General features: G+C 45.1%; 1 protein-coding gene across 2 annotated transcripts in view; it reads right to left on the bottom strand.

Moving 5' to 3' along the window:
* Positions 1-22164, bottom strand: part of EDRF1 (erythroid differentiation regulatory factor 1) — a 146943-nt gene extending 124779 nt beyond the window's left edge. For both annotated transcript variants that reach the window (XM_082269364.1, XM_082269365.1), the window contains exons 1-4: positions 22085-22164; positions 13437-13633; positions 9170-9236; positions 7955-8080 (exon numbers count right to left, since the gene is read on the bottom strand). In XM_082269364.1, coding sequence (XP_082125490.1) covers positions 7955-8080; positions 9170-9236; positions 13437-13633; positions 22085-22156 — 462 coding nt within the window. In that variant the 5' untranslated portion in view covers positions 22157-22164. The remainder of the gene's footprint in view (positions 1-7954; positions 8081-9169; positions 9237-13436; positions 13634-22084) is intronic.
* Between the last annotated feature and the right edge of the window lie 191 nt (positions 22165-22355).

Genomic DNA, 22355 nt, shown 5'->3' with positions numbered 1-22355 from the left:
AAAAGGGGATATTAGCCAATGCTTTTTTGGAACCTTGGTCGGCTATCCAACCTTTTAGCCACAGTGTACGCCTGAGAACCACTGCTGAGACTGATGCTCGCGCCATTAATGGAGTGGCGTCTAACGCCGCATCACATACAAACTGTAACCCCTGTATCATTTGTTCCAACAAATCTGATACCGCCTGAGGGACTTCTTCTAAGTCCCGGCGTAACCACTTGGTCCATTCAGTTACAGCCTGCGAAACCAGACCAATAGCAATTATTGGCCTGAAAGCTGATCCAATCAAGGAAAACATGGTGCGAGACATAGCTTCTATCTTGCGATCCACTGGATTTTTAAAAGACGGAGCGTCTTCTAAAGGAATAACCGTGGCTTTATTCAATCTAGCAATAGGTGAATCCACCACAGGTGGTTCTGTCCATTTCTTAATAAGGGTTTCCTCAAACGGAGAACGCCTGTCAATGCGTTTGGAAATATTAAAAGTGCGTTTTGGCAGACGCCATTCTTCATCGATTGGATTGCCAAAACATTTGGGCAATGGAAAAACCTTTGCCACTTTGATGCGCTTTTTAGTCCCAAAAGGGATCTCAGTTTCAGCTATTTCTGATGGAATACCCTGTAACCTTAAAGTCTCTTGAACAGATACAATGAGTGCGTTTACCAACGCTTCCTCTCGGGCTATGGCAGATGCCGAAACATCCTCCTCACTGTCTGAAGAGACAGGACCCGAGACACCAATACCAGATGAAGTACCTGCAACTGCAGAAATAGGCTCAGAGTCTGAATCCGAGGTTTCAGATAATAAGGGGTTAGGCGGGGGTCGCTTTCTTGCGCCCTGTCCCTGACAAGCCACTTCCACCCGGGACACAAAAGTTTCCATAATAGCTGACAAAGATTCAATTGTCAATGTGGTGCTGGAGGATCCCGCAGACCCCTCGAGGGGATCCGGAGGAGATACATGAGTGGCAGGGTCCATGTTAATACAGGACACTTTGCCAGCAATAAACAAAAAAACTTTTTTTTTTTTTTTGTGTGTCTCCCCCTAGCGCAATAGCGCCCCTCAGAGTACCTGCTTCTCGATCCCAGAGAGAGAGAGAGGGACCCCCAAGGCTCACCAACCGATGCAGTGCAGTTTCCAACAAACTGCAGCCAGCGTCTGTCTTACACAGACTGGAAGGAGCTGTTTGCTTTTTCCCGGGCAGAAGGCGTGGCTCCGCCCCCTGTGTACGCCTTCCGGCGTTCCCAGCCCTCCACGAGGAAGCTGGGCTCACAAAACATGGCCGCCCCCATAGAAGAGACATAAGACTCCAAAAACATGGCGGCCGGCGTGACCTGAGGACATATATGTATTCGGTCTACGGCAAAATGGCGGCGGACCGCCGATATCGTCTTTCCAGCACATCCACCTGCACTCTGCTGAGAGGTGACATATGGATCTACAGAGATACACTGCACATAAGGTAGGATTATACCTCCTATGTCTGCTGTAATGTTACAGTCTGCTGGGTAGAGTGTTAGCTCTTGAACCAAGTCCACTTCCCACAAACACATGCTGTATTACAAGGGGGACTTGTAAGTGTCAGATATATACTGACCATATATGGAGGGGCCCATAATATATACTGCCTCATAAATGAGGAAAAAAAGGGAACGTTTTACTCACCATACCGAACCGACAGGCACCCTCTCTTCATAATACCCTCTCCACCGGGGTGGGGGTTTGTGGACGCCTCGACTCTCTGGTCCTGGCGTCCAAGCGAGCTTTAACTCGCAAAGTCAGTCCCTTTACTGGGACTCCGTCGCGGCCGACTCAGCGCACTGGTCTGCACGCGCCTTTTAGGCAGAAACCGGGGTGACCACTGGATCTCACATCCAGCCCGTCGCCCGGCCCCGCATACTTACTTGAATATGTCGCGGCCGACCAAGCGCAATGCCTGGTCTGCACGCGCTCGTAGGCTGGCTGGGGTGACCACAAGTGTCGCCCAGTCCGGCATTTTTGCTTGAAGATCTCACAGGAAAAAAAGACTGGAGAAAACTACCTAAAAAATGTCTTTTTCTTAAAGAAAAAAAGTCTTGCCAGGACCAAAAGATCCCAGCAAGGAGCTTAGGTCCTTACTCCTGACTAGACAGAAAAAAACTGATTCCCTGTAGCAGAGAGAGGGAGGATATACCCTCAGGGACTGCCCCCTAGGGTGGAGCCAGAACGTTTTTGTCATTCTGCCTAGTCCTACTCCTGCGGAGACAACATAACCCAGCTCTTGAGAATCAAGAAGACTACGTCTGTCAATGAGCGATAGAGAAACATCTTTGCCATTCTTCTTTCCAACCACTTTGCATATTATTTTATAAATACCGTGATTCTGTACTTGCCAAATATGTTGCAGAAATTTCCCTTCACTAAATCTGGTTGCAGTCATTTTAACTGTGGGCAGCTGAAGCTGCTGCCTGTTCACTTCCTGGATATACAGAGGCGCACACACTAATAAATTATATATATATATATATATATATATATATATATATATATATATATATATATATATATATATATAGTACAGACCAAAAGTCTGGACACACCTTCTCATTCATATAGAAAATTCATATATGAAAATTGTGGAGTCACACTTCAAGAGGCAGTCACCTGAAATAGTTTTCACTTCACAGGTGTGCCCTGTCAGGTTTAATAAGTGTGATTTCTTGCCTTATAAATGGGGTTGGGACCATCAGTTGTGTTGTGCGGAAGTCAGGTGGATACACAGCTGATAGTCCTACTGAATAGACTGTAGGAATTTGTATTATGGCAAGAAAAAAGCAGCTAAGTACAGGAAAACGAGTGGCCATCATTACTTAAAGAAATGAAGGTCAAATTGGGAAAACTTTGAAAGTGTCCCCAAGTGCAGTCACAAAAACCATCAAGCGCTACAAAGAAACTGGCTCACATGCGGACCGCCCCAGGAAAGGAAGACCAAGAGTCACCTCTGCTGCGGAGGATAAGTTCATCCGAGTCACCAGCCTCAGAAATCGCAGGTTAACAGCAGCTCAGATTAGAGACCAGGTCAATGGCACACGGAGTTCTAGCAGCAGACACATCTCTAGAACAACTGTTGAGAGGAGACTGTGTGAATCAGGCCTTCATGGTAGAATATCTGCTAGGAAACCACTGCTAAAGAAAGGTAACAAGCAGAAGAGACTTGTTTGGGCTAAAGAACACAAGGAATGGACATTAGACCAGTGGAAATCTGTGCTTTGGTCTGATGAGTCAAAATTTGAGATCTTTGGTTCCAACCACCGTGTCTTTGTGCGACGCAGAAAAGGTGAATGGATGGACTCTACATGCCTGGTTCCACCGTGAAGCATGGAGGAGGAGGTGTGATGGTGTGGGGGTGCTTTGCTGGTGACACTGTTGGGGATTTATTCAAAATTGAAGGCATGCTGAACCAGCATGGCTACCACAGCATCTTGCAGCGGTATGCTATTCCATCCGGTTTGCGTTTAGTTGGACCATCATTTATTTTTCAACAGGACAATGACCCCAAACACACCTCCAGGCTGTGTAAGGGCTATTTGACCAAGAAAGAGAGTGATGGGGTGCTGCGCCAGATGACCTGGCCTCCACAGTCACCGGACCTGAACCCAATCGAGATGGTTTGGGGTGAGCTGGACCGCAGAGTGAAGGCAAAAGGGCCAACAAGTGCTAATAGCAACACAAAAAAATCGGGTATGATGGCGCTCCCGGACAAAATGACATGAAAAGAAAGAAAAAACTTGGATGCTGCTCGGGATCTGGATAATGAACTTGTTTATTAAAATCAATAAAATAGGCTCCTGGTCAAGGAAAAATCAATGGTGTGCCAGGGAAGTAATGCTGAGCATGTAGACATAGTACCAAGGGGGATAACTCAAACAGCAAGGAGGACCCAGAGGCAGGGAAACAACGCCTTACCACCAGTAAGGTCTGGACAGTGTGTCACCTGTGGATGGGCTGACCGATAGCCTCGATCGGATCGGGAGCCTTCGCTGCGGGTGAGTCTCCAGATGGGGCGATGCCTGGGGTGAGGAGAGGTGGATGGAGGGGTGATATCCTCAAACCCCGACCTGCAGCTCCGGCGGTGGTGCGCGCCCGAGGTGGCAGCGGCCGCTGCTCGTCAGTCCCTGCTGACGCGGCGCCGGGAGATGACGTCACCAGGTGCCTAGCGCCGATATGCGCACCAGGGGCTGGACCCACGATGTAGCCGGAAGTGTGGAGGTGGCTCACCAACGACCCGGCTCTTGCATCACCAAAGGGTCACCTGGCGGAGCTATTGGGGAATGCCACAATTGGAGGGAAATGACATGTTTCGGGCCAAGCCCTTCTTCAGATCTCCTGTGGCTAACTGAAAATGGCACATATATAGGGTATGGGGAGGAAGAGGCGTTGCCCCCCACTCTCTGGCTCCACCTTGTGTCCAATCATGATAAATATAAAACAATAACATAATGACATGACAAAACAAAAACAAACCAACAAATATCATGGAAAATAAATGGAAGAAAAATATATAGACAATATGTGAAAATTGTGTGAGAAAAAAAAAAAAAAAAAAAATATAAAAAATATTTTATAAAATTTTTTATAGAAAATGAAAAATGACAGATGACGACCTTGAGCCCAACCAAGAGGAAGTTACACCACAGTGTAAGCGTCGAGCTCCTCGTTCAACCCATGGGGGGACAGAGTATTAAGCTTATAAATCCAGAACGTCTCTCTCTTGCAAAGCAAGGAGAGACGTTCATTACTGGACAAGGAACCCTTGGGTACGCACTCAACCGCCCACACCCTAAGGTCCTGTACTAGGCTCTTATGGTGGGTGGCAAAGTGTCAGGGCACACTATGGGGTGGTTTCCCATTTTTAGTATTTAGTCCCTGCAAAATACCTCTACGGTGCTCACCAATCCGTGTGCGCAGATGACGGATGGTGCGGCCCACGTAAAGTAAATTGCAAGGACATTGTAATATATATACCACATATTCTGTGGTGCAAGTGATGAATTGGCGTATGCTGTAGCTCTTGCCAGAGGAGTCACAGAAGGATTCACGGCCATGCTGAATGAAGCAACATGTGAGGCACCCTCTCTTCCTACACTGAAAGGTGCCTACTTTGTCGCTAAAATATGACCTGATGTCCAAGGGCCTATTGGACGTGGATGCGTTAATTTTGCTGGGAGCTATGACGTTCTTGATGGTCCGTGCCCTCCTGTAAACCACATGGGGGGCTGCTGGGAGATGGGGGCCTAATCTGGGATCAGAAAGTAATATTGACCAATGTTTCTTCAGAATATGGGAAATATGTCTGAAGTTATTGTTAAACCCGGTAATGAATCGGGCTTTGGGGATGGTTTGCAAAGTGGAGGTGGGCCCAGATGGGCGGGAAGGGGATATGTCCCTGCACTCAGTGAATGCCTTTAGAACCAACTCCTCCGGGAATCCTTTTTCCAAAAAACTCACTCTCATGAGTTGACCCTGGGTTTCATAATCTTCCAGACGGGAACAGTTTCTGCGTAACCGCAGAAACTGTCCCTTGGGAATATTAGTCTTCCAAGATGGGTGGTGGCAACTCTCATAATGAAGATAAGAGTTGCCAGCCACCGATTTGATGTGATTGAGGGTCACAATCGCGTTGTCGGCGTGTGTGAGCTCCAGATCAAGGAAGACCAGACGCACAGGGTCTATAACATGGGTAAAGGATAACCCGAAGGTGTTGCTGTTGCAGTGGTCGACGAAGGCCTGGAAGATGTCGAGGTCCCCGTCCCAGATGATCAGAACATTGTCTATGTAGCGGCCATAATAGACTAGGTGTTTGGAGAACGGGTTGTTGTGCCAGACCTGGAACTCTTCCCACAGTCCCATCGTCAAGTTGGCATAGCAGGGTGCAAAACTTGCACCCATCGCTGTGCCATGGGTTTGTAAATAAAATTTATCCAAAAAGGAAAAATAATTATGTTCAAGACAAAACCGTGTACCCTCCACTAGAAAGGCAACCTGGCGGGAATTAAGTTGGCCATCCTTGGTGAGAAAATGTTGCAGGGCTCGAATGCCCACATCATGGGGGATGGACGTGTACAAAGAACACACGTCTAGGGAGGCCCAATGATAGTGACTCTCCCAAGGGTAATGTTTCAATGTGTCCAGTACGTGGCCCGAGTCACGAATATATGATGGCAGCTGTTGTACTACGGGTTGTAGAAACCAATCAATATATTCGGACAGGCCGCTGATGAAACTATTAGTGCCGGCCACAATGGGCCTGCCAGGAGGGTCCACCACAGATTTGTGGACCTTGGGGAGATGATAAAAGTACGGTGTACTACAAACCGAAGGGAGAAGAAATTGACGTTCCCTCTTGGTAAGTACTCCCGCCGTTGCGGCCGCCTGTATCATCTCTCCAAGTGCCAACTGGTACGCCGGTAGAGGGTCTTGGGGGAGAGCAGTGTAGGTGTTGGTATCGGATAGGAGCCGTAGAGACTCACTAATGTAAGTGGTACGGTCCTGGACCACAATGCTCCCTCCCTTGTCGGCTTGTTTGACGACAATGTCCTTGTTCTGTTTGAGTGCCTTAAGGGCAGTTGTTTCAAGTGATGTCAGGTTGGGTCTCTGTGGCGTGGTGTTGTCACACATGTTCAAAAACTCCTTGTAAACAACATGATAGTATGTCTCCAAGAAGGGCACTCTTGACTGGGATGGATAAAACAAGGAACGTGGACGGAAGGATGTGTGGATCACAGGGGGATCAAAACATGCCTCTAGAGGTTGACTGTCAATGTGGCCCTCCTCCCACAGGTCCCACAGGTCTTGAAGACAGTCAGTCTCTGGGGTGCCCACGAGAGAACTAGTGGCAGAGAGGGGGGTGTGATTGGCTACTGACGGTACGGGAACACTAGTGGCCGTGGTGGGCTGTATATAGTGCCGCTGGACCGTCAGGTTTTTTCTTTCTTTTCATGTCATTTTGTCCGGGAGCGCCATCATACCCGATTTTTTGTGTTGCTATTCTCTCCACCCAGTTGGAATCTGGGTTAGGGTAGGCAGCAGCCCAGACTTGGACGTGACATTTAAGGTGGACCCCCTTGGGACATTGTCCGACCCCATTATCCCAGCCCCGCCGTCTGATCACCGCAACCACAGCGCCAGGACTTTTTTGTTTATACTCCAACAAGTGCTAAGCATCTCTGGGAACTCCTTCAAGACTGTTGGAAGACCATTTCAGGTGACTACCTCTTGAAGCTCATCAAGAGAATGCCAAGAGTGTGTAAAGCAGTAATCAAAAGCAAAAGGTGGCTACTTTGAAGAACCTAGAATATGACATTTTCAGTTGTTTCCCACTTTTTTGTTATGTATATAATTCTAAATGTGTTAATTCATAGTTTTGATGCCCTCAGTGTGAATCTACAATTTTCATAGTCATGAAAATAAAGAAAACTCTTTGAATGAGAAGGTGTGTGTGTGTGTGTGTATATATATATATATATATATATATACACACATACACACACACACATACATATATATATATATATATATATATATATATATATATATATATATATACATATACATACACACACACACACACACACACACACACACACACATACAAAAAGATAAATAAATGTTACTATCTAAAGTTAAAACAACAAGGGCAGAAGATTTAATAGATGGAAAGAAGAAAAAAATGACTGAAGAATCGCTTTAGAAAAAAGGGTAAATCTAATGAAAATTGCACAGCAAGACTGTATAAAATGTATGCCCAGCCTAAGTCAGGATGCCAAAAGAGCACAAATAAGCAATGTTCAGTGTAAGTAACTCACATAAAAACACAAATATTACATTAATAACAAAGCCAATAAGAATTTAACAATAATACTAATAAACAATCTGAAAAACTTTCTCTAACAAAAGGGTGCTACATTCCCTCACCTGAGAAGACCTCATGAAAAGCTCCTGAATGTCCAGTTCATCCAGAAGTAGGGTGCGTCCAATGCGGTGAACGGCCATGCTGACATGGGACTTACTGTACGGAATCTTCAAGAGTTTCTTTATGTTCTGTGAAGCAATAAAAAACATTAAAGCATGAGAGCGTAGAAACATACATCATCCAACACTATAATGTATCTTTAGCTATCCTACTGGATCAATTTTCATAAAACTAAGATACCACACACTAGTAAAGTAGAGCTGCATGTGGACAACCCTCCAAATAATTGAGTTCAGGCACTTCCAGTGAACAGGCACAGGGAGAAAGTGCAAACTCCACGGCACTACCTGCCTGGCGTTTACATGTTCTCCCTGTACAGTATGTGTGGATTTCCTTTGGGTATTCTGGTTTCCTCCCACACTCCAAAGACATGCTGGTAGGCTAATTGGCTTCTTGGTCCTAAGTATGTGTATGTAAGAATGTGAGTTAGGGACCTTCGATTGTAAGCTCCTTGAGGGCAGGGACCAATGTCAATGTACAATATATACACTATATTGGGAGTCCTGCCTTTACACGCACATGAACTTTAATGGCATCTTATTTCGTAGGGTTCAATATCGAGTTACATTCCCATAGACACACTCCTAAACCTTGTGGACAGCCTTCCCAGAAGAGTTGAAGCTGTTATAGCTGCAAAGGGTGGGCCAACTCAATATTGAACCCTACGGACTAAGACTGGGATGCCATTCAAGTTCCATGTACGTTTAAAGGCAGGCGTCCCAATACTTTTGACAATAGTTTAAGAAAAATGCTGCACAATATGACTGTGTTATACAAGTACCTGAAATAAAATAAATGGTAGTGTTAGCTCTGCAGCGGCTTTTTACTCTGCATATATGCCTGTTTTTACTACATTCATGTAAGTGCAATATCTTTTATTAAACTTCAGTGACTGAGCACAGTGATCAACTACTGCGCCTTAGCACGCTTACAGGTCACATGTGCTTCATACCCAGGAGCACTGTAGTTTTGCTCACTGTGGCAAAAGAATTATAGGCAAAGTACTGTAGCTCAGCCATAGTAAGCATAAGCCAGGCGGAGGGTAGGAGCAATGCAGAGACACTGTCACCTAATCCTACATGGGCCCAGTGATTGTGGGTTTTAAGACTACACATGAATATAAGGTTTTGAATTTAAAAAAAAAAAAAAAAAATTACCTCCGAATCAGACACGACATCAACCTCCTTCCCCACAGAGTCTATGAAATCATAGGCCATGCCAAAGCTGTAAGAAAGCCAAACAATCAGATACAAGAAAGCACAAAAACAGCAGCTGGCACACCAATATCAAACTGTTCTTATGAGGAATTTTCTATGGATTTCATTTGACAAGCTAAATATATTTTCTACAATTAACACAGAAAGTGCAATGCACACCATTCAGTCTTCAAAAAGAAACAAGAAAGCCATAAAAAAATAAATCAAATATAAAAAATATGTGTTTTTCCTACAGCTTACCTGTAAAATCCATTTCTTGGGAGTACATCACGGGACACAGAGCCATATTCATTACCATATGGGTTATATGCCACCTATAGGTGAATGGACACTGGCAACCAATCAGACAGCCAGTCCCCCTATATAACCCCTCCCACACAGGAAGTACCTCAGTTTTGTAGCAAGCAACATCCATCCCATACAAGAGGGGAGGGACCTCTGAGTCCCGTGATGTACTCCAAGAAATGGATTTTACAGGCAAGCTGTAGGAAAAATCCATATTTCTTTATCGTACATCACAGTACACAGAGCCATATTCATTACTATATGGGACGTCCCATAGCAATGCACTTGAGGGTAGGGGGACACCATAAATACCACCATCAGACCACAAGATCTACATAGCTGCCTGCAGAACACTGCAGCCAAATGCAGACTCCTTCTGGGTCTCAACATCCACTTGATAGAATCTAGTGAACGTATGCACCGATGACCAAGTTGCTGCCTTGCAAATCTGAGCCAAAGAAGCTCGATGGCGAACTGCCCCAAAGGCACCAACTCTTCCGGTAGTGTCTTACCTACCTAGTCTTACAGGAAAAAGGTGGAACCTTCCCTTCAAACCATAGGCCTGGATAATAACCTGACGAATCCAGTAAGAAATCGTAGACTTAGATGCTGCTAGCCCTTTTCTGGGCCCTTCTGGAAGCACGAACAAAAGGTTGGTTTCATGAATCTGAGCTGACCTTTTCAAGAAAATCTTAAAATGCATGTACTACATCAAGAGAATGCAATACCTTTTCCTCCGCTATTTGAGGATTTGGAAAAAAAGGAAGGGAATATAATGTCCTGATTCAAATGAAAAGCGGACACCACCTTGGGCAAAAAACCTAGGTGTGGACGTAGAATCACCCTATCTTGATGTAAAATCAAGAATGGCTCTTTACAAGAGCTGCTGGTTCTGATACTCTTCTTCTAGGTGAAGTTATCGCATTCCAAAATACCAATTTTCTGGTCAAAAGAACCAGGGGAATATGCCCCAAGGGCTCAAAAGGCTGTTTCGGTGAAATACTGCCAGCACCAAATTTAGATCTCCATTACAAAATGGTGGCTTCATTGGTGGAAGCATACGCAAAACACCCCTTGAACAATGATTTGAATCAAGGAATATGAAGCGATGGATCTCTGGAAAAAAACCGACAAGGCTGAAATTTAAACCTTAATAGTGCCTAAGGCTAATTTCATATCTACCCCTACTTGCAAGGCAGCTAGAATTCTCCCGATGATATATTTGCAGGGATGCCATTTACTGGCCTTACATCAAGTAATGTAAAAATTTCCAGATTCTGTAATAAAGGCCTCTAGAAACTGGTTTCCTAGCATTTATCAGGGTAGAGACTGCAGGGTCAGATATACCCCCCTTTTTTAAAATCAGGGCTTCAATGGCCAAGCCGTCAAATTTAGAGACTGTAAAGCAGGGTGGAATATCGGACCTTGAGAGAGCAGGTCTGGATGTAGTGGAAAAACCCAAGGCCTTGCCACTGCCAATTTTTGAATTTGTGCATACTAAAACCTCCTTGGCCATGCTGGAGCTACCAGGATTACAGGTTTGCCCTCTAGCTGGATTCTGCATAGCAGACGTGGCAGCAGCTGAACCGGAGGAAAGGCATAAAACAGGGAAAACTCCTACCAGGGAGTCACCAAGGCGTTTGGTCCTGGACACAAATCTCTTCAACTGGTTGTTGAACCTGGATGCCGATAGATCCACATCTGAGACCCCCCCCCCCCATGTTGGCAGATCAATGCAAAGATCTGAGTGTAGGGACCATTCCCCCAGAAATATCGGTTGATGACTCAGAAAGTCTGCCTGCCAGTTTTCTATTTCTGGAATGAAAATCGCCGATAGGCAGGGAACAAATTTTCCACCCAGAATAGAATGAGATCCACCTCCTTCTGGGCTGACTGACTTTTGGTGCCTCCCTATCGGTTGATATAAGCCACAGCTGTGGCATTGTCGGATTGTACCCTGACAGAGTAACCTCGAAGTCTGGGCATTCAGTACTTTAAAGCCTGACAAACTGTTCAGATTTCCAAGACATTGGGAAGACTCTTTTCTACCCAAGACCACTTTCCCTGGACAGTGCCTTCCTCCAGAACTGCTCCCCAGCTGGAGAGACTGGCATCTGTAGTTACTATTTTCCAGACTACTGGAAGAAAGGATTTCCCTTTTTCCAAATTGCTGGTTATCAACCACCAACTTAGACTGACGTATTCTTGAAACCAGAGACATGCACCAGTCTAGGGACTGGACTTTTCTGGTCCATGCTGACAGAATGTTGTTCTGTAAAGGTCCAGCACTGAATTGTGCATAGGGAACTGCTCTGAAAGAGGACACCAGGTTTCCCTAATAACCCCATGCAAAGACCTACAGAAGGATGCTTTTTTCCCTTATGTATTGAACCAGATCCTTCAGGTCTGTGACCTTTCTTGATGGCAAAAATACCTTTGCCTGCCTTGTGTCCACAAGGAAACCCAGATATTCCAGACGCTGGACCAGGTATAATGCTGACTTTGCCAATCTCAGAATCCAACCCAGACGTTCTAAGAACTGAACTGTCTGGAACACATTTTGGCTTAGAACTGAAGCCAATCGATCTATTAGTAATAGATCATCTAGATATCCTATCACTGATATCCCTTGAGATCTTAGAGTAGCCAATACTTGAGCTAAGAGCTTTGTGAACACTCTTGGAGTCGTGGCCAACCCAAAGAGCAGAGCCACAAACTGAAAATGACAGTTCTCTACGGCAAAGCGTAAAAAAAAAAAAAAAACTTTGATGGGCCTGAAAGATAGGCACACGAAGGTATGCATCTTTGATGTCTATGGAAATTCCTCTCCCTGCAGGGAGACCATGCCTGAGCGAATTGACTTCATTCGGAAAGTACGAATGTTTAGAAACTGGTTCAGAGCTTTTAGATCCAGAATAGGTCTCACATCTGTTTGGCATGGGGACTACGAAAAGGTTTGACTAAAAACCCCTGAATCTTTTTGTCTCTGGAACCTCTGTAATCACTCTTTGGGACCTTAAATGGTCAAGAGCCAGAAAGAACTTTTTAGAGGATCTGCAGGTATGTTTGACTTCACAAACCGAGGATGTGGGAACACCCCAAATTCCAGTTTGTACCCCTGCGAGATACTGGAAATAACCCAGTTGTCTTGAGTTATATCTACCCAGACCTCCGAAAACCGTAGCAGCCCCCCACCCAAATCAGTGGGGGCGCCCCTTCTGAAGCTTGGCTTAGAGCTAGACTTGGTAGGTCTCTGGGCCCAGGGTTTCTCCTGCCCTTGCCCTGAAGGCTTGGTTCTAGATCCAGATGGCTGGGGCTGCTGCAACCACCTGGGATTGGAAGCACTGGGAGTCTGAGTGCTGGGAATCCTAAAAGCAGGACATTTGCTTTTCCTCTTAACAAGTAGTAACGCACTCTTCCCTCCCAAAATCTTTTAGATATATTTATCCAGATCATCACAAAATAGGCCTTCTCTATGAAAAGTAAAAGCCAGCAACTTTTTACATGGTAATTCTGCAGACCAGATTTTTAGCCATAGGATCCTGCACATATGCACCGTCAAAAGAGCCAGCCATGACATTTGCTGTATGGAGTCTTTAAGAGCATCTACTGCAAAACAAAGCGTGAGGTAGATCTTTCAGATCTTCCGCAAACTCTACTTGAGAAGGAACCGCCCTGGAAACTCGTTTAATACGGTCTTTTAAACACTGACAAATCCCTATAGCTGCCACTGCTGTTCTGTCTGTGACCAAGCAGAGGCCCGTGACCAAGCAGAGGCCCGTGACCAAGCAGAGGCCCGTGACCAAGCAGGGTTTTGCCCAAATTAGAGTCAGGTATGGGCAGCTCAGATGAGGAAAGAATATGATACAAATTGCATCCCAGCTCCCTCCACACAATCACTGATCAGGGTATCGAATACTACCTTGAGAATGGCTTGCTCTTGCCGCTTCCAAGACTGGTAGGCCCGAGCTTGGCATTCTCCCGCAGCCAATTAGCAGGGGGTAACTTTAAATCCGTCTTCTCTTGAAGCTGAGCAAATGCTGTGGCTGGTGGGGCAGAGGAATATTTGACTATAGCGCGACTCTTCACCTCATTTCCTCCCAGGGAAGGCAAGGAATCCTAAATCAAAAAAAATATATGGTAAGTTTCAGCCTGAAGCTACAGTAGAAGCACTTTTATGCCTTTTATATCAGCTGTAGTATTAAAAAGGAATCGCCATCCAATGCTGGATTCTTTTATTAACAAAAAAAAAAAAAAAAAAAAAAAAAGGACCTGCCCAGCAGATTCAGCATTGTCCTGCAGAGATTTGCAATACAGGTGAGACAACCAGGGTCCTATACTTTCACTGGCTACCACAAATGCAGAGGAAGGGCAGGGCAATACACCCAAAGTCAATTTGCAGAGGAAAGTTCTGCTTTATATGTAAGAAAACCAAGAATCTGATTTTTTTAGTTTGCTACATCAGTTCTGCTTTTTCCCCCCATAAAATTAATACTACTACAATAAAATATTGTATTATAATAAAATAACATTAATAATGCATTGATAATAAAAATCATTTAAGTTTAGGAGGGTTAGTAAAGTGTGCAAATAGGGGCAATTCTACACAAAAAAAAAATAAAAAACAATATTAGTAATAAAAAAAAAAAAAAAAAAGTTATTATTCTTCTCTAGAACGGTCAGTACAATGTGCAAATAAAGGCAATGCTGAACAGACGTTAGCCTGATGCAACAATAGCTAAAATGATCCAATAACACCATAAAAAGGGACAGCACAGTATAGTAGTAATAAACCCAGGGTGTTTTACAGTTGTATTATACTACACTGAAAAAAATTATAAAACGCAACACTTTTGTTCTTGCCCCCATTTTTCATGAGCTGAATTCAAAAATCTAAGACTTTTTCTATGTACACAAAAGGCCGATTTCTCTCAAATATTGTTCATAAATCTGTGTTAGTGAGCACTTCTCCTTTGCCGAGATAATCCATCCACCTCACAGGTGTGGCATATCAAGATGCTGATTAGACAGCATGATTATTGCACAGATGTGCCTTACACTGGCCACAATAAAATGGCACCCTAAAATGTGCAGTTTTACTGTATTGGGGGGGGGGGGGTTAGAAAACCAGTCAGTATCTGGTGTGACCACAATTTGCCTCACGCAGTACAACTCATCTCCTTCACACAGAGTTGATCAGGTTGGTGATTGTGGCCTGTGGGATGTGGGTCCACTCCTCTTCAATGGCTGTGCGAAGTTGCTGGATATTGTGCAAGAATTATGCTGTCTAATCAGCATCTTGATATACCACACCTGTGAGGTGGATGGATTAGCTCGGCAAAGGAGAAGTGCTCACTAAGTTGACTAACCACTAACACAGATTTGTGAACAATATTTGAATATTTGAGAGAAATAGGCCTTTTGTGTGCATAGAAAAAGTCTTAAATCTTGGAGTTCAGCTCATGAAAGATGGGGGCAAAAACAAGTGTTGCATTTATAATATTGTTCAGTGTATGTACACAGTATGTTCAGCCCAGCGTGCCTGTAAAAATAAGCCACAGGGGTCCACAGAGATTAAAGCGGAGTTCCAGCCTTTTCTGTGTTTATTAAAAGTCAGCAGCTACAAAAAGTGTAGCTGCTGACTTTTAATAAACACATACTCACCTGTCCAGCGATGCGGCCGCCCGAAGCCTCGATCCTCTCCCTCTGGTCTCGGCGGCGCCGGCATCACTGCTGTGGGCACCCGGCTGTGACAGTTTGCGGCTTCACAGCCGGGTACGCACTGCGCATGCGCGAGTTGCGCTGCGCATCTTGATTGGCCGACAATCTTCTGGGACCTCTGACATGTCCCAGAAGATTGCAGGGAGGGAGGGGGAGAGAAGAACTTCCGCTCAGGGCGCCGCGAAGTGGGAGCGAGTACATGTCAAATCTAGGTACCCGCTCTCCCCCCCAAAAAAATGACATGCCAAATGTGGCATGTCAGGGGGTCAGGACTACTTAAAGTGGAAGTTCCACTTTTGGGTGGAACTCTGCTTTAAGTACTGAAGTATTACTAAAAGTAAATCTTTCTTCACATTTTGGATAGAGTAAGGGAGGGTTACAATCTATTGGTTTTTTCCCCATCTGTGTCCCATTGAGGAGATTTACCTTCACTGCCTGTCCTATAGCCAAAACAGGAAGGGAGAAGAAATCTCTGGTAGTCACCAAAATTAATGTCCTCAATGAAAGAGTTCCCCTATATTCCTGTTATGGTGTCAACCCAACATTTAGGATCTTCTTTCAATCATGGCAGGAATATCAAAAAGGACAACTTGAGGATGAATCTCCCTAACGGGACACAGACAGCAATAACTCCACTATCCAAAACAAAAACAAAAAAAACAACAAGCCTTTATATATATAATTTATTGCAACCCTAGTCTTTGATTTTTGATGTTTTTTGTTATCCTTTATCAGATATTTGCTTTAGGTCAACTACATGACAGAGGTTTTCCAGCTGGAGCCAAAGGAGGAGGAAGGTGTAGATGCTGCTTCCAATGGGAACTGTGAGGAAGGAGGAAGAGTTGGGGGGACAGTGATGAGAATGGAGCATACAGCTCCTTTTCCAACCCCTCCGAGCAGGGCCGCTGTTAAAATCATGGGGCCCCATACAGCCAAACTGGCAGGGCCCCCCTCTTGAGCACCCAATAGAGAATGATGAAGTGACCCATGGGTGTGACAAAACTGATTTAACAGTGGTAAGGAATTAAAAATGTCATCCTAATTATAGTGTGGTTGTCAGGTGCATGTAATGTACACAGTGCAGAAGAATACAATATACAGAGTACAGGGTTCATGAGTGGGTAACACAGAGTACAAGAGTAATGTACAATGTGCATGGCCATCTACTGGTCTTTAACCACTTATGGACCGGAAAGGTTTTACCCCCTTCCTGACCAGGCCCTATTTTGTGATTCGGCACTGCATTATTTAATGGACAATTGCGCGGTCGTGCGACGCTGTACCCAAACTAAATTTATATCCTTTTTTCCCCACAAACAGAGCTTTCTTTTGGTGGTATTTGATCACCTGTGGGTTTTTTATTTTTTGCGCCATAAACAAAAAAAAAAAAAGCAACAATTCTGGAAAAAAAAAAAAAAAAAAATTGTTTTTCACATTCTGCTTTAGGACATTCCCCCAAAAAAAATCTATTTATTAACATTTTAGGCCAATTTGTTTTCTGCTACAGATTTATTTTTGGTATAAAAAAAAAATAAATAAATAAATCGCAATAAGTGTATTTTGATTGGTTTGCGCAAAAGTTATCGCGTTTACTAACTACGGCAAAGATTTATGTCATTTTTATTGTTTTTTTTTTTTTACTAGTAATGGCGGCGATCTGCGATTTTTAGGGGGACTGCGACATTGCGGTGGACAGATCGGATCCATGACATTTTTGGGGGTACCAGTGACATTATTACAGTAATCAGTGCTAAAAATATGCACTGTTACTGTAATAATGCCATTGGCAGGGAAGGGATTAACTCTGGGGGCGATCAAAGGGGTTAATGTATGCCTGTATGCTTACTCACTGTGTGGTGGGGGGGGGGGGGGGGTCAGTATAGGTCTCAGTGTAGGTGTCAGTGTATGGGGGGGGGTTGTCAGTGTAGGGGGGTCAGTGTAGGTGTCAGTGTATGGGGGGGGGTCAGTATAGGTGTAAGTGTATGGGGGGGTCAGTGTATGGGGGGGGTCACTGTAGGTGTCAGCGTATGGGGGGGGGTGTCAGTGTAGGGGGGTCAGTGTAGGTGTCAGTGTATGGGGGGGGTGTCAGTGTAGGTGTCAGTGTATGGGGGGGGGGTCAGTATAGGTCTCAGTGTAGGTGTCAGTGTATGGGGGGGGTCAGTATAGGTGTAAGTGTATGGGGGGGTCAGTGTATGGGGGGGGTCACTGTAGGTGTCAGCGTATGGGGGGGGGGTGTCAGTGTAGGGGGGTCAGTGTAGGTGTCAGTGTATGGGGGGGTGTCAGTGTAGGTGTCAGTGCATGGGGGGGGGGTCAGTATAGGTCTCAGTGTAGGTGTCAGTGCAGGGGAGGTCAGTGTGAGAATGTGGGGGGGTCAGTGTCGGTGTCAGTGTAGGGGGGTCAGTGTAAAGGGGTCAATGTATGGGGGGCTCAGTGTATGGGGGGGTCAGTGTCTGTGTCAGTATAGGGGGATAAGTGTAGGGGGGTCAGTGTATGTGTCAGTGTAGGGGGGTGTCAGTGTATGAGGGGGTCAGTATAGGTGTCAGTGTATGGGGGGGTCAGTGTAGGTGTTAGTGTATGGGGGGTCAGTGAAGGAGTCAGTGTAGGGGGGTGAGTAGTGGTCAGTGTAGGGGGGGGGGGTCAGTGAATGTGTCAGTGTAGGGGGTTCAGTGAAGGTGTCAGGTAGGTCAGTGTAGGGGTCAGTATAGTAATTAGGCAGCTCCGTGTAGTGGTCAGGTAGGTCTGTGTAGGTGTCAGTATAGTAATCAGGTAGGTTAGTGTAGGAATAAGGTAGGTCTCTGTAGTGGTCAGCTAGGTCAGAGTAGGTGTCAGTGTAGTGGTCTAGTAGATTTGTGTAGGGGGCGCAAATTACTTGCATTGCCCCGGGCGCTGACAACCCACGCTACGCCACTGCCGCTGCTGCATCCACTGACACAGACAGAGGGACTCGGCCCCACCCCCCATGTCACTGGATTTGATTGACAGCAGTGGGAGCCAATGGCTTCCACTGCTATCAATCTATCCAATGAAGAGAGAGACAGCAGCTGGTGCCACTGTGCTTGTACACATCGCTGGATGGGATCAGGCTCAGGTAAGAAAAAGAGGGGAGGGGAGCCGCAGCACAGAAGGTTTTTCGCCATTATGCATAGAATGCATTAACCACTTCAGCCCCGGAAGGTTTACCCCCCCTTCATGACCAGGCCATTTTTTGTGATACGGCACTACGTTACTTTAACTGACAATTGTGCAGTCGTGCGACGCTGTAACCAAAATAAATTTATATCCTTTTTTCTTTTGGTGTTAATTGATCCCGTCTGCAGTTTTTATTTTTTGTGCTATAAACAAAAAAAAAAGATGACAATTTTGAAAAAAAATATAATATTTTTTACTTTCTGCTATAAAACACATACAGTAAAAAAAAATCTAATTTTTTTCATCATTTTAAGCCAATGTATTCTGCTACATATTTTTGGTAAATATATATATATATAATAATCGCGTCTACAAACGATGGAATATTTTTATGGAATTTTTAGAAAAAATGTATTATTTTTAATACTAGTAATAGAGGCAATCAGCGATTTTTACCGGGACTGCGACATTGCGGTGGACAAATTGGACACTGAAACTTTTGCCATCCTTTTTTTGGAGACCAAAAAATGCGCTGTCACTGCACTACTGACAGTGGCAAGGGAGGGGTTAACATCAGGGGTGATCAAAGGGTTAAATATGTTCCCTGGGAGTGCTTGCTAACTGTGTGTGGGATGCTTTGACTGGGAGAAGACAGATCTGTGCTCCTGCTAAGCAGAAACACAGGATCTCTATCTTCTCCCCTGTCAGACCGCCGCTCTGCCTCTCTCCCGAACGATCGTGAGGTACCAGCAAACATCGGGTCAGCCAAAACCGCTGATTGGCTCCTGTTGTATCCAATCAGAGCCGGTCACTGATGGCATGCCCCAGACCCATTGCATGAAACCACGTATAGGTATGCGATTTCGCTCAGGAGGGCCGCCCTGCCACAGTCTATATGAGTGGGGCGCTCCAGAAGAGGTTAACCACTTAAGCCCCGGAAGATTTTACCCCCTTCCTGACCAGGGGTTTTTTTTGCAATTTTTTACTGCGTGACTTTAACAGACAATTGCGCGGTCGTGCGACGCTGTACCTAAACTAATTTGACGTCCTTTTTTCCCCACAAACAGAGATTTCTTTTCCCTCCTGTAAATTTTGCAAAAATAACAATATTTTTCAAATTTTTTTATATGAAATTCCCCCCCCAAAAAAATGTAAAAATCAAAATGTTTTAACATTTTAGGCCAATTTGTTTTCTGCTACCTATGTTTGGTAAAAAAAAAAAATCACAATAAGCATATTTTGATTGGTTTGCGCAAAAGTTATCGCGTTTACTAACTAAGGGAAAGATTTCGGTCATTTTTGGTGTTTTTTTTTTTAACGCGTAATGGCGGCGATCTGCGTTTTGTTTTTTTTGCAGTAATGCGACATTGCGGCGGACAGATCGGACCCTTGACTGACATTTTTGACAATTTTGGGGGGTCCAGTGACATTACTGCAGTAATCAGTGCTATATATATAATCTGTTACTGTAAAAATGACACTGGCAGGGAAGGGGTTAACTTTATTGAGGAAGGAGGGGTTAAGTGTGTCCCTAGGGGCGTGCTTTTTACTGTGATTGGCTGTGGCTACTGGTATAGGAACAGTGATCAACGGTCCTACATAGTAGAACCGTGTGATCACTATTTCTACACAGGGGAGAATGACAGGCGGCTTGTTTATCCACTTTACGTCTGCTCACAGTAATATTACTGCGGCAGAGTGGCTCGTTATCGTCTGACGACGTAGTATTAACGTCGTCAGACACTCCCCCTTCTGGGCGGCACTTGTGCGCCGCCGGAGGCTCGCTCCCGCTGTTTCCATTCACAGCGGGAGTCGGGCCAGGGGAGGAGCAGCGGCGATTGCCACTGCTCTGCCCCGATCGCCGGGGATCTAGTGTGGAGATCCGCCCGCCTGTGTAAACACAAGCGGACGGATCTCCATAGTGACAGATCGGAGTGTTCAGCATAGCTGAACATCCGATCTGTCCCTGACTCACTCAGTCACCTCCCCCCCCCCACACGTCAGTAAGCACCAGGCATACATTAACCCCTCCCTCTCAAATAAAATTAACCCCTTCCCTGCCAGTGTCATTTTTACAGTAACAGTGCATATATATAGCACTGATTACTGCAGTAATGTCACTGGTACCCCCAAAAGTGTCAAAAATGTCAGTCAAGGGTCCGATCTGTCCGCCGCAATGTCGCAGTCCCACAAAAAAAAAAAAAAAAAAAAAAAAAAAAAAAAAAATCGCAGATCGCCGCCATTACGCGTTAAAAAAAAAAACACCAAAAATGACAAAAATCTTTCCCTTTGTTAGTAAACGCAATAACTTTTGCGCAAACCAATCAAAATACGCTTATTGCGATTTTTTTTACCAAACATGGGTAGCAGAAAACAAATTGGCCAAAATTTTTTTAAAAAAATTGGTTTTTACATCTTTTTTGGGGGGAATTTCATATAAAAAAAAAATGTTAAAAATATTGTTATTTTTTCAAAATAAACGCTCTTTTTTTGTTTATAGCGCAAAAAATAAAAATTGCACAGGTGATCAAATACCACCAAAAGAAAGCTCTGTTTGTGGGAAAAAAAGGACGTAAATTTCGTTTGGGTACGGCGTCGCACGACTGCGCAATTGTCAGTTGAAGTCGCACAGCGCCGAATCGCAAAAAGTGGCCTGGACGTAAGACAGCAAAATCCTCCGGTGGTAAAGTGGTTACATCAGCCGCCTGACTTTCTCCCTCTGCACCGACGATCGGCGAGTGACTGGCGGACATCGGGTCCGCCGGTCACACACACACTGACTTCCCTGTGAACGAGCCGTGGCGGGCGGGCGCTCGCCCGCTATTGGCTCACAAGGAAGTTACAGGCAAGTGACGTAGATCTACGTCACTTTGCCTGGCCGGGGCTGACCGCCGCAGTAAATAGTCGTGCGGCTGTCAACAACCGGTTAAGGGGGTAAAACCTTCCGGAGCTGAAGTGGTTAATTCCTGCTTGATCCCCCTCAGGCTGTCCCTTTTGCAGGTTTAGTGATGAAAAAAACATTACAAATAAATGTCTATACTGTTTAAAATCTACATACGGTCTCACCCTGCTCTGCACATGCTCAGCCGCTCTCCTTTTTTTAGGCACTGATGAATTTGCAGAGGCCGATCTACTGACAGCCTTAAACCGGCTATCCTTTACAGCCAAGGATGCTGCTTCTGTTTTATCTGCAACTGCCATGGTGCTGCACATGTGATCATTTATGACACCAGACATTTGATGGATTGACGGGTTGGGTTGAGGACAAAAGCAAATATGACAGTTTAGCAATCCCCACATTCCGGAATGTAACTTTTTTTTAAATAGTTAAATTGATGGATTTAGATTCACTCAATGATTTACTGCTGCTCAGGGGCTCTGGGCTCCAGCAAAATGGCCGCCTCCAGCAAGAAGAAACAGGAGCAATGCTGGAGGAAATTTAATTTTGGCGACATAAATATTAGTGTGGAATGCAGGATCCTTCCTAAAGAATATTATTTCTTATTACATTGATATGGGAAAGGTTCTGCTGTAATGACAAAACCTGACAGCTGTTCTATCCCCCCATTCTATCCTATACAGGTCAGTGAGGACAGAATAATAATAATAGGAGTGATTGTATTGCTCTGTGCTCCCTCCTGTGTGGTGTCCCCTCAGTGTCAGGTGGGGGAGGGGGGAGGGGAAGCTATGAGGGCCCCCAGCTATGAGAAGTGCGGTTACCTGGCTCTCCTCTGTGTCCTCCGTACTGTCCGGCCTGTGTGCGGCCTTCTCATCCTCCGTACTCCCCTCCATACACCGTCCGCTCCCCTCACACTAGAAACTTCCACACCGGGGTGTCCCCGCTACCGGAACTCAGAGCCAGCCCCGCCCACCACTGGAGGACTACTCCGGGATCATAGAGAATATGGAGTTTCCTAGACAAGACACGCATAGACTACCAGAGAAAAGCCTTCAAATACCATAGAGAGCGGACACTCAGCTAGAAAAGTCC

The sequence above is a fragment of the Pelophylax lessonae genome (genome assembly GCF_965119305.1).
Source record: "Pelophylax lessonae genome assembly, chromosome: 9".
Lineage (NCBI taxonomy): Eukaryota > Metazoa > Chordata > Amphibia > Anura > Ranidae > Pelophylax > Pelophylax lessonae.
The sequence above is the reverse complement of the archived record's forward strand: the minus strand, read 5'-3'. Positions and strand labels throughout refer to the sequence as shown.